Raw genomic sequence first — 12,550 nt, forward strand, 5'->3', positions numbered from 1 at the left:
CTGAAGAGGTAACAAACATAGGTAACCAAGGAAGTCTGGGTGTTTTAAGTATGTTTCTATCTAATTATAGAATTAATGGTAGAGATGTAACTGAAGACAGAAGAATGAATTTCCTTAAATATGTTTATAACTTTTTAAAGGTCCAGTTATTTTCAGAGCCTGAATTCAAGGGTAACTGCCAAATATTTGAAAAAAACACAAGATGTATCGATTCATTTGCTGTGAAGTCTTCAAAAATTTTAGATGGCAGGTAAGTTATATTGAATGAATACTGCAAAATCACTAAAATGGTAGAAGTTTTAGAAAAACAACCAGCTTTCTAACACCTGGGGTGGTTCATATATGGGGACTTATAGAGAACAATGCTTTGCAGTTTGCATGTCTTTCAGGACAAAACATTGTAAATAATGTTTCTGCATTTTACTGGCACAGATGTCTTAAGAGGAAATTTATTCTTCTCCTTTCTGCAGCTGCATAGTGTATGACCAGGAGGAATTTGCTGGCAACCAGTATGTGTTAGAAGAAGGGATCTATCCTGATCTGACGGCAATGGGTTGTTCACCCCAAGCAGTTCTAAAATCTTTACAGATCATAAATATTGTAAGTAAACATATTAGAAATACTGTAATGATAAGACAGCGATAATTCCCCATTTCTTGCAACAGTAAAAATTCAAACATGCAACAGAGGAGGGTTTGGGTTGGGGGGGTGTTGTTTGTTTGTTTGGGTTTGATTTTTTTCTGTGCAGTAGCAGTTAAATGTCCTAGCTGCATTAAGTCAGGTTTTTTTGACCTCTGTGCTGTTTTTGTAAAGGAGAAGATGTCACAGAAGCAGTTGCCTGGGATCCCTGTTCTTAAAAACAGCTTATAAAAGAACTTCTGTAAAGAATCAAGTCTATTTCCCAGTAAGAGAAACCACTTAGAATGGGTTGAGAAAGTGGTAGGACAGTGTGAAGAAATATCTGTACCATGGGCCTTGTTTTTGATGCATATTGAAAACACAGGCTAATTTAAGCAACTTTGCATGAAATACATGTAATTATAAAACACTGTTGGTATCATCAGGACAATGGAATTTGAGTTAATCACAAAATAATGGACTCTTCTAGATAAGGTAAAGCAACACCCAATACTATTTGGCAAAATCAGGCAGTGATGTTATGTGTTGTGGATACAAACTAAATTACATTTACATATTTTGTAACTCATCAGTGGCCCGGAACGAGTTCAAGCTTATAACCAATCATTATGATGGATCACTTATGGAATCTGCAAGTATCTTTTAAGATCGAAGTAATTACTAGCAAAATGTGGTCAAGATTCCAGGAACTTAACAGCAACATGAGGAGATGGTACTCATTTTAAAAAAGGAGGAGTTCACTATTGAATATCTTCTTGAAGATATCTCTGTATTGAATTTGGCAGCTTTATTGCACTCCACTGTAATTTTAGTAACCTGTCAGCAGTGTAGCAGTTGATGAAGGAGAGCTAAAATGTGTCATCCTCTTTCATGTCTCTGGAGAATTTTGATGTACTCTGTAAACAAACAACTGCAGCAAGAATGTCTGCCTTCTGAACTCTCTGTCTAGTAGACAGATCCTATTAAAAACAATAGAATTGTTTCTAGCCAAGCTAGGTGGGTGATCATCATGAATTAAAATAGGTTTTTCTGTACATGTCAGTAGTTCCTGGGTTTAGAATGCTTGTTTCAAGCCGGAAGGATCAGCTTACTTTTGAAAGATTTACTATTTGTGACAGACTGTTGCGTTAAAACATAAATGCCAGTTCTGCGCTTCTTTAAGTTCTTTACACTTGTGAAACTTGTTCTAGCATTTTGTCACACTTCAGACAGTAGCACAGACCTGCATCTGCCTGCAAATCATGTGCTGCTGCTTCCTTCTTCAGAGGCTCCCTATCTGCGGAGAAGAGGAAAATGGGTTACTTTGCTCATTGGTTTATTAGCAAACCAGTACAGAAAGAATGATAATTTCTATTTAACTATTTATATTGTTTATTTTTCATGATTTTCCAAAAGCTTGAACCTTATTACTTTAGCTCCTGGTTTCACCTCTCAGACTTATTTTGGGCCTGTATTTTGGCAGTGCCAATCTTAATTCCTCCCCACCATCTGCTGCTTCTATAACTTTCCTCAGGATTTTTCTGCGACATTTCTATACAAGAAGCACCTTTGCTATTTTAATGTCATGTTAGTGTATTTATCTAGTTAAGCTCCCCTTTGCAGGGATCTTTTTGTAAGGAACCATTAAAAAAAATAAAAAAAGGAAATTAAAGGGATATTTGATACACTTGTAAGTGAAAGCTAAAAGGGCTTTTTTAAATCAGGGAACTTACAAAACTATGCAAAGGGTTGTTCATAAGCTCAAGGTTTTTGGGGTTTTCATGCCACTATATCTCGGTTGTGCTTGCTTTGCATGCTCCACATGGTTATGCTGCAGATACAAAATAGTATTTTTCCTTCTTGAGTTTGACACGTTCTTTTTCCTGAACATACTATAAAAAACAGCTGTGAATGTGGTTTATGCTTGAACAGTCATTTGAAATTACTTTTTAATGAGCAACTCTGTGGAATAACTAAATGTAGATATACAGGAACACCAGCTTGGTACAGTAGATGGGAAGTACTGAAAGAAAATTCATGAGCTGACCTTGCACTTCTCTCTGTGGGAAGTGTTTTATGTAACAGTGTTGCTGCTGAATCAAAAAAATGCCCAGTGTAAGGTGTGGCAGAAAATTGGAGGATTTCCTTTTCTGTTTCTGTTTTCTTTGCAAGTAGATTATTTCTAAAGCACTACATGAGGTTGAAAGGCTGTTGCCTGAGAAGTTGCATGTCTCAGAGGGCAGGTGCCAGTCGGTAAAAGGGCTTAGAGTTCAGAGACACTGGGACATCATCACAGTGTGACTAGTCCTGCTGGGCTCTTTACCTGTGGTGATGCATGACAGTCTAACTGGTGTTGCCTTTCATGGTGGGGCTGAGCATACTCTGATTTTGGAGTAAAGTGAAAAGGCCTCTCCTGGCATTTTCCACAGCCTAGCAGCATGTATGCTATCAGGAAGCATAGCTCAGCTGCTGTGTGGTAACCTGGACCGCTGTACAGATAATGGTGACACTCACACAACGCTGTCATCTGAGCCCTTAAACATCTAAAGGAAGATTAAAGAGGAATTTAGGCATTAGAAATTGGTAGATGGGATGTCTTGACTAATAAATTCATATGGAAGCATGCATATACGAGCTGCCATGCATGCATGGAGCCAGATCTGCCTTGGAGGGCCTGTTTCCATGCCTGAGGCTGATGGGAGTCTGTCGAGACTTTGCGTCATGTCAGGCGTTCCCGATCCAGTTGATGTGAGTGCACTGAACACATGCCAGAAGTAAGGAGCTCTTCTGGCTGTGGTGTTGGTTTTTATGCAGTCGTTGCTGGAAGATTTATGAGAAAGGGAGTGGCAGTGTCATTTGTGTCTATGAGTGTACACTGTAACACCAGGACACTCAGGCTTAATTGACTTTACCCTGGGGAACTTCAAACCCTACCTCCCAGCTTCCACAGGAAGGCCTTCATTATGAGAGGTTATTTCCAGTCCACTAAAGATACCTTGCCCCACAGAAAAGAGTCCAAGGTTCCTTTTCCAGAAGACATTCAAACTGGATTCAGTGATGCAGGGAGCTTCATGTGGGCAGAATCCCTTTGACACCAGAAGCACTTTGACAGAGATGGAGAAGAATCATCTCCCCAAAGCGATTTGGAGGATTCAGATGTTATAATTTTCACTTGTCATGAATTTTACCTCAGTAATATGAGTCTTGAATCTTTTGTCTAGTCAGAAATTGATGTTGCCGTAACCTACTGTAAAAGTTAAAAATTAATGCAGTTAAGTGATAAGCAGTGCTGACAAGGTGTCACCATTTGAAGCTGTAGAAATCAGTATTATCTTACTGTCTGTTCAGCTCCTTATATGAAAATTCCCTTGAGTGGGGGTTAGTGCAATGGAAGAGAGATTTGGCACTGATTAAAATGTATTTTAAAACATACTTAAGGTATTGTGCAAGAATCAGCCAAAGAGATCTTTGTGCCTTAAAATAAGGAAGTTTTATGTTCCATGCAAGAAGATCCCTTGTGTGACTTGTATAAGGGTTTTTTATGACTTTTCAAGTTTAAATAGAGAGCGGAAGAGCAAAAACATTCAGGGTTTTTTGGATCTTAAACAATCAAGAAGAAACCTCTGAAATAAAAGGGTTTATGTGGAGTACTGATGTTCACAGTCACCATCTGGAGTTCCAACACCCTATAAAAGCACTCATCTTCCTTTTGCAGGAGCTGTCTGAGCCCTGCATAGCTCTTTTTGAAAAGATGGGTTTCCAAGGAAAGAAAATCGAATTCAGTACAGAAATCTTAAATCTTCAGTTCCTGGGATACAATCCTCGAATAGCTTCAGTTCAAGTCCTCGGCGGCATGTAAGTTTAAAATCACCTTTTGATTCTTTAGAGTGATGTACTTATTCAAATTTACAGGTGAAATGGAATCACACAATGTAAAATTAGAGTATCATAATGTGTGTAGTGCATTAATGCCATTTCTTCTTACAGAGCATTTTCATATCCTGTTTCAACAATATGTTATCATTGACTCATGTCCTGTACTAAAGTTGAAATGAATTTGAATAAAGCTGTCAAGGAAACTTGCATCTTCTCTCATGTCCTATTATAAAAATCAGCTTGGATAGCATCCTTAAAACCAACTTCTATGCTCTTGGTTTAGGTTTCAGACATAAAAAAATAATTTAGTTTGTGTTCTGTGTCATAAGTTCAAGATGTTTTTTAATAAGTCTTCATGTTCATCCTTTAACCTCTACTATGGACACAGAGGTGCAATTAGACCACAATCTCACCTATTTTGGTGTTAGTAGTAATAGTCCCTTTTACTTCAGGAACTGGATGAGAATCTAGCAGTTAGATTTGGTAGGTGTTTTCAAGCAGTTGTGTTCTCTGAGTATACCCTTGAAGATCATGTAAAAAATAGTCTGTGATGAAATTTAAAAGCTGTTTGGAAGCATTTTTGAAACTACTGTCCTATATTTTAGGATTCCAGCAGATCTGTTACGTTCTCGTTTTGGGTTTTTTTCCCCCTGTTGTTAACCTCTACCTCTAAGATACTTGCCTCCAGTTTTGGTGGTTTTTTTTGTTTTTAATGATAGATCCATATTACTGTTGCTTTGCATTTAAATGTGTTCTTTTGAAGAGAGGAATTTCCAAGGTGTGTGCTAGAGAGATGCTGTTGGGTAGCTTAAGACTGCCCTCAAGTGGATAGCTATAATAAATCTGTAGAGCAAACCATTTTCCCCATCTGGATAAGCTGGTCAAAGGGTTTCCTTAGCACACTGAACTGAACTTTGACACAAAGGTAGTAAGAAAAAGTACATATTTGTATTCTGAAGCCTCCTAAGGTTTCAGTGTCTTTCACCCATAACCACAATATAGTTGATTCTCACTTTCCATAACATGAAGTCAAACATCAAGTTACTCCTTTGCCAATGTCATGATTCTAGGTAATGGAATAGTGCATTGTGTGCGTTTCCTGTCCAATGAATATGTGTGGGGTGTTTTTTCTGGTGGATCACTGGAAACACAGAATATTATATGAAAATTCTGATTTCATTATAGCAATGTCAGCTGCTGAAATGTGTCAAAGTACAGAGTTTACAGTTTCCTTGCCCCTGCTGCCTCCCTTATTGAAGAGGGTTTCATCTTCTCTTCCTTTGCTAAGAGACCACCATTTATAATTCTCTTAATTTCATATCTGGGGCTAGATGTGTATTAGGCAGTGAAAAACCACCAAAATTAAAGTGAGTGTGCTTCTGGATGGAGATGTCTGGTGACAAATCAGTCAGTGGAAGGAGGTAACCTGAAAACTTGCATATTGAGTGTTCATGTGCTCAAACCCCCATGGCCACTGGACCGTCCCAGCACATCAGTGTGAGAAAACTCTACAAATTGCACTGTATTGCAGCCTATTTTGAAGCCCAGCCATAATTCACTGGTTGTGCCAATAATGGAGAATCAGAAGTTGGGTTCTGACAGATTACACTCAATGTGTGATTTTAAGCATAGTTGGATGCACGCTATGGAACGCTAAACAAAATTTTTCTATGTGCACTCTTGCTCTATCTCTTCCCCACCACCTTTTCAGGTATTTGGAAAGAAGAGAGGTGTTATGAAATAAAACCTCTACCCAAATACCTGAGAGAACTTCACCCTGTTGCAGTTTCCAGTATTTGCTTGTTCCAGTCTGCATCCATAGTAGTTCTTTCTCACGCACACCAGGCCTGGCCAAGTTCAGATACACAAAACAGCTGGAAAACAGCTGGTTCTGCACCTGCAGCAGTGTAGCATATACAGCACATGTGGCATATAGATCTATGCTCCTTGAGGAGTCACAGTGCCTCCTGAAAACAAATGGTATTTACAAGTTGGGTTCTCAAGAAAATGCTTTGTTTCATTCAGCTTGTAATTTTTAAATAATAGGACTCTAAAATCTGAACTCCTGTGTACTCATGTTAATGTGGCTGATCTAAATCAGGATGTAATGTTATTATTTTTTAAGGCCTGTTACAAAGGTCACTGGCTTTCCAAAGCTAAACACTACTATGTTGTGGGACAGACTTCTATTAAACTCATTTATTGATTCCAAAGCAGAATTTGGCAGTTAAAACATTGTCTTATTTTTTCTCCTCATAGATGGATAATTTACGAACACACTAATTACAGGGGACGTCAGATGTTGTTAACACCAAATGAAATTCCAGATTGGTATAAAGCCAGTGGCTTTTGTCAGATAGGTTCTCTGAGACCTTTACTGCAGGTGAGTAGGCTTTGACATGAGCTTATCAAGTACTAATTCATATCTTGTTATGGGGTTGAGGAGATATTATGCAGTTGAAAGCAGTGTTACAGCCTTGTCACAGGCATGTGACAAACTTCAGCATTGGCAATTGTGTAAAGAAATCACTCCAGAATTTTGTGTGTAATAAAAGCTGTTTGATTATGCTACATGGCTTTGCAGTTACACCGCTTAAACTGTTCATTAGGAACATCCTTTAAACCAAAGTACAGAAGACAGCATATAAGGATTAATTAAGGATTAATAAATAATGGCTATAACTGCTATATATAAAGTATTGTAACTTGTTTCATAACTAGCACCCAGACTGGTTGTTGGCATATCTGTATTTTTTACGGAACAACAAGAAAATTGGGGGGGAAAAAAAAAAAGATACTTCAGTTAGTAGTGATTTTGTATTGATTTAGGAGGGAAGGTCCCTCCCTGCTTATTACTTGGCAGAATGATTTGCAAATCTAATGCAAAATTTATTCTTGTCATGCCCTGTTCATTTTGTTCTCTAAATAAGGACCATATGATCTTGTCCAATGGTGCAGCAGTCCTGGGAGCTTTAACATCTGAGGTTCTTGCTGAGCCATATTTCCTTGGAGAAACAGCTTTTTCTAATTCACAGGGTACTTGTACCTGTAACCAACTGCATTTTCTTGCTGTCATAGCTTTGTCTTTGTATAGCCCTAAGCAGAGTTAGGAATAATGCATTTTGACTGCCCTGCTGAGAGCTTGTCTGAACAGAGGTGTTCATGTGTAATGGGCCACACAAGTGCACCCTTAATAAAAGCTCAGAGCATCTATAGGAGTTAGCAGAGAGAAGTTAGTTCTGCTCTGAATTAAAAATTTTTAGCTTTCCACTGTGTGCTGATTTCAGTGCTTAGGAAAGCCTAAAACTCTCCATGCAGAGTGGCGAGTTCTCAAAGCTTGTCTTGCCCAAGATGTTTATGGGCTTCTGAATTAAATCATTGAATAAAAAAGTCAAGGTTTCAGAAAGAAAGAGGGAGTTTTGGGGTTCAGCACTGACAGTAGCTGCTCTGAAGTTAACCCAGAGCAGGATATCTTCTCTGCTGAGATTGTGGTTAAAGAGTTCTTTTGTTTTCTGCAGAAACGTGTGTACTTCAGGCTTCGAAACAAGGAAACGGGAAAATTCATGTCAGCTGATGGAAACCTAGATAATCTGAATCTTCTCAGAATACAGGTTGCAGAAGATACAGACTCAGATGATCAAATCTGGGTTTATCAGGATGGATTCATAAGGTGTCGGGTAAGGTTTGAGTTCAATGTGCATTTTCTCTTTTCCTCTCCAACTGTAGGGCTTTAGGAATTTAGTTCCTACTGCAGAATCTTCATTTATTTTATAGGCTTAATCTGTTTCAATTATAATGTAATCTTTCTGTTGGGAGTTGGTTTTTGTGGGTTTTGTTTTGATCAACTCTGGCTTTTTCAGGTGAAAAACAAACAACAACAAACTAGTTTTATGATACTTTTTTGATATAATTGAAATTTTGAGAGAAAATATTGCAGAAGTATCCAAGCAGGGGAGACTTTTTCAAGTACTGATAATATTTTGAACTATGCATACCTTGTGGTAGGACAGTTAGTGTAATGTAGATTGATATCCTCTTCTGCATTTAGGCAAGCTTAAAGATAAAAACCCACTCTCTTGAGCTGTTTGGGAGTGGGGGGTTTTTTTTGTTTTGTTTTGGGGTTTTTTTGTTTGTTTTCTATCCCTGTATTTGTCAAATCCATCCTTTTTCCTTTCCTCTGTACAAGTTTCCAAATGAAGCCTTACTTTTCTCACAGTCCATAAAACTAATCACGTGCAAATTGTCATTGAGGTGAGCAGAGGTATGCGCAGTTCATATAATGTTTAAGCATGAACAGTCTTAGGTAGGGATGCCACCCAAAAGAAAATTAAGTTACTTTAATACTGTTAAACAGCTTGACTGCAAAGAATCATGTGAACTTTTTCTATAGGATTGTATAACTTCAAAGGAGCCATTTATAACTATGTCATCTATGCTGGAGGGAAGAATCTTACTGTTAATAAGCTAAGGCATTGTTCGGACATGTTTACAGGACACATGCAGTTGTAAAAGGGATTTATGCAGACAGCAAAATGATGCAAAGTAAGCTAAAAGCTTTAATATCACATACAAAAGACTTCTCTTTTGATGGTGCCTCTCAAACATGTCACTGAAAGTTTTCATATTGAGGCAGTGCTGTATTATACGGCTTTGGATAAATGCTCCTGATTTTTGCCCCTTTTTCTGTATCTCACAAAGCAATTCTTCTGTGCACAGAAAATACACAGCTTGTGCTGTATAGCAATCAGGTAGCTTAGTGCAGAGTGCAAGCTGGCAACTTTGATCTTAAGTGACTGAACTGTTACAGAGCTCTGCCATCTTTCTGGCGAATGATAGTAAATCCATTTTGCACAAACCAAAAATTGGGGTTTACCACATATTACAAAGAAAACTGGGCTACCTGCACATAGGCAGACATAGGTCACTGGAAGAACCTGCACCTTCCTGTAAGCTTGGGTCATCTCAGTGACTGTGTCACAGTACCTTGGGTTGTGCCTGGGGTTTTCAAGGAAGGGCCGTTTTAAGTATGTGGGATAACCAGTAAGCAGGATATGAAAGTCAATCTGCTCCTTTTTTCAGAAATAGATGTGAATGCAGGTTTCCTTACTTTTTATGAGTTTCTTGGAGATGGGTGAAGTACTGGCCCAGTGGACCTAATGTCTAAGCTCAGAGTTTTCCTAGTTCCACTAGAGAATGCTTCAGATACAAACGGGAATTTCACAACTAAATCGACTTACTCGAATCCTAGGTTATGATAGTCATAAGTATGACTTTTTCAAGAAATAGTGCTTTCAAAAGCACTTGTAAAAATAATTTAGGGCCATTTCAACAATGGCAGATGAGTGTTTAACCTGCCACAGAAGTGCATTCAGTAGTTAAAAGGCACAGCTTGTGGTGATCTACTGAAAATCGCTTTATCTAGAAAAATTGACTGTTACTTAGTAATACAGCCTTAATAATCCTTTGAAGTAAGCTTAATTTTTGCCAGCTCTTTTTTTAACCAAGAATACATTTGCAGACTTTTGGAATCAAGTAATACAAGTGACTAGGAAAAGAGTGTAGAATAAAGAAGCAAATATTACTGTGATACCCTGTGAAATGCATACACTTGATACTGTGCAGTTATGTCCTTTATCTGAAAAGGTTACTGCAAAACTAAAAGTGATTGAAAGAAAAAAGAATGTTCAGAGGAAATGGAGAGCCTCTATGGAAGGAAGAGACAAAATAGCGAGGACATTTTAGCCATTTGAAGGATGGTGTGCTTGAAGTCTCTGCAAACATAGCATGGACAAGACATCCCTTAAAATGATCAAGGGATGAGGAGAGTATCAAATGAAACTAGTTGCATATCAAATTATTCCTAATTTTTTTAAAATAGTGGTAGTTAGGATTTGGAACTGCTTGCCACAGTATCGAAGGGTTACGATACACAAGAGTGTTCATGTAAAATCACTGATCTTGGTGGGTAGTGACTAATAAATTTACACATGGGACGGAAAATGAGCATTAAAGATATGGGGATGCATGGAAAAGCTTCTGGGCTGGCAATTGCTGTAGACTGAAGAGGTAACCAGGAACATACTGCATACAAGAGTTCGGTCAATGTAATCTTCCACAGTATCAATGTAATCTTTGGTTATTGGCTGCTGCTAGAGACAGGTGCTAATTGTTCCTTTTGATCTGATACAGGGTAGTTATTTTACAGTTCCTGTGTAGTGGAGAGCGTCAGCAGAAACAGGAACAAAAGAAAAATGAGTCTTGAGTTTGGGGCAAAAATAGATTCCTTGAGGGAAAGTAATTCCTAAATTCTATTCTCACCTGATGCTATCTCTCCTATTTGATAAAAAAAACCAGCTGACACTAGAAGTACGGCCATTTTGAATAATTGCTGTTGCCTTCCTGATGACACAGATGGCAGAGGATTGCTGCTTGACAATTGTTGGAAATCTTATAACTCCTGGCTCTAAACTTGGTCTGTCATTTGAGCGGAATGAAGACAAACAATATTGGCATATTAGTCCCGATGGCAGAATTTATAGCAAGATGAAACCCAAGCTGGTTTTAGATATCAAAGGTAAGCAAATGTTATCTCATTACATTGGGTCTTAATTACATGGTATTTGCAGTGGGATACACACTAAACGTGCCTATAAATTAAGGATAGTGCTTTAGTTGCTTTAATCTAGAAGCAAAAAAGACCCGATCAGCTAGTTTGACCTTCTGAATTATACAGGCCCTAAGACTTCATTTCATTTCTCCTACATACCATTTAGTAACTCACAGTACTTGCTTATCTTGTATTCTCAGTGTCCACTCACTGTAGATAGCCTCAGTTAATTTTTGGGCAATGTGAATATGTTTACTTAAAATGCTGAAGCAAGAACAACCTAACTTCTCATTAACTTTAATTTCTATAGAGCAAATTTTCTTACCTAGTAGTTGTAGATGAAATAGCCAAAGGATATTAAGAAAGCAATGGCAGGCTTGTATACTGATGTGATTAGATGCAAAAAGGTGGGGGTTTTTTGTTTATTAATGGTTATGCTGCTATGGCAAGCATGAGACTCTGCCATAGCAGCCTAGGGTCTGTGAGCACTTGATGTGTATTTTGGAGTCACTTTTGTCATAGTAATTTGATTTGTGTAGATACTGTTTCTGAACTTTGTTTTCAGAGCTTCACAGAAAGTCTGAAAAGTAGAAAATTGAATGATTAGGAGAATTAGCATAATCAAATGTTCTTACATAATTGCTTTTTTGGGTGAGGGGAGTAAACATTTTCTATATCTGTTTTATTCTATTTCTATTAATATTTTAGCTGTTTTAAAATTAATTCTTAATTGATGCTATGACATTAATTACATCACTTACAACCACCACCCCCCCCAAAAAAAAACCCCAAACCAACCAGAAAAATATCATAGTCAACAGTCAGCATTTTAGAACTAAACAGGACTGAACTCCTAGAATCATAGAATATCCTGAGTTGGAAGGGACCTATAAGGATCATCAAAGCCCAACTCCAGGCCCTGCACAGGACACCCCAAGAGCCACACCATGTGCCTGACAGCATTGTCCAAACGCTACTTGAACTCTGTTGGGCTTGGTGCTGTGACCACTTTCCTGGAGAGCCTCCTTCAGTGTTCAAACACCCTCTGTGGGAAGAACCTTTTCCTAATATCCAACCTAAAACTCCCTGATGCAGCTTCAGGCCATTCCCTCAGGTCCTGCCACTGGTCACCAGAGAAGAGATCAGTGTCTGCCCCTCTTCTCCTCACAAGGAAGTTGTAAACTGCAGTGAGGTCTCTCCTCACTCTCCTCCAGGCTGAACAGACCAAGGGACCTCAGCTGCTCCTCGTATGGCTTCTCCTCAAGGCCCTTCACCTTCTTTGTAGCCTCCTTTGGATGCTCTCTAATAGCTTTGTATCTTTTTTATATTGTGGTGCCCAAAATTGCACACAGGACTCAAGGTGAGGCTGCTCACTCAGGGTGAGCACAGAGCAGAGTGGGACAATCACCCACCACAGCTGGGTAGAACTGTCAGAACTGTGAGATCAGG

The 12,550-nt window shown here is 38.5% G+C and overlaps 1 protein-coding gene across 3 annotated transcripts in view; it reads left to right on the forward strand.

Annotated features, from left to right (window-relative positions):
• The window catches only part of CRYBG1 (crystallin beta-gamma domain containing 1), a 98,424-nt gene that overhangs the window by 82,591 nt on the left and 3,283 nt on the right, over nucleotides 1-12,550 (forward strand). For all 3 annotated transcript variants that reach the window (XM_048299176.1, XM_048299177.1, XM_048299178.1), the window contains 6 exons: nucleotides 141-250; nucleotides 471-600; nucleotides 4,334-4,473; nucleotides 6,754-6,877; nucleotides 8,013-8,171; nucleotides 10,906-11,068. In XM_048299176.1, coding sequence (XP_048155133.1) covers nucleotides 141-250; nucleotides 471-600; nucleotides 4,334-4,473; nucleotides 6,754-6,877; nucleotides 8,013-8,171; nucleotides 10,906-11,068 — 826 coding nt within the window. The remainder of the gene's footprint in view (nucleotides 1-140; nucleotides 251-470; nucleotides 601-4,333; nucleotides 4,474-6,753; nucleotides 6,878-8,012; nucleotides 8,172-10,905; nucleotides 11,069-12,550) is intronic.

The sequence above is a fragment of the Corvus hawaiiensis genome, chromosome 3 (assembly GCF_020740725.1).
Source record: "Corvus hawaiiensis isolate bCorHaw1 chromosome 3, bCorHaw1.pri.cur, whole genome shotgun sequence".
NCBI lineage: Eukaryota > Metazoa > Chordata > Aves > Passeriformes > Corvidae > Corvus > Corvus hawaiiensis.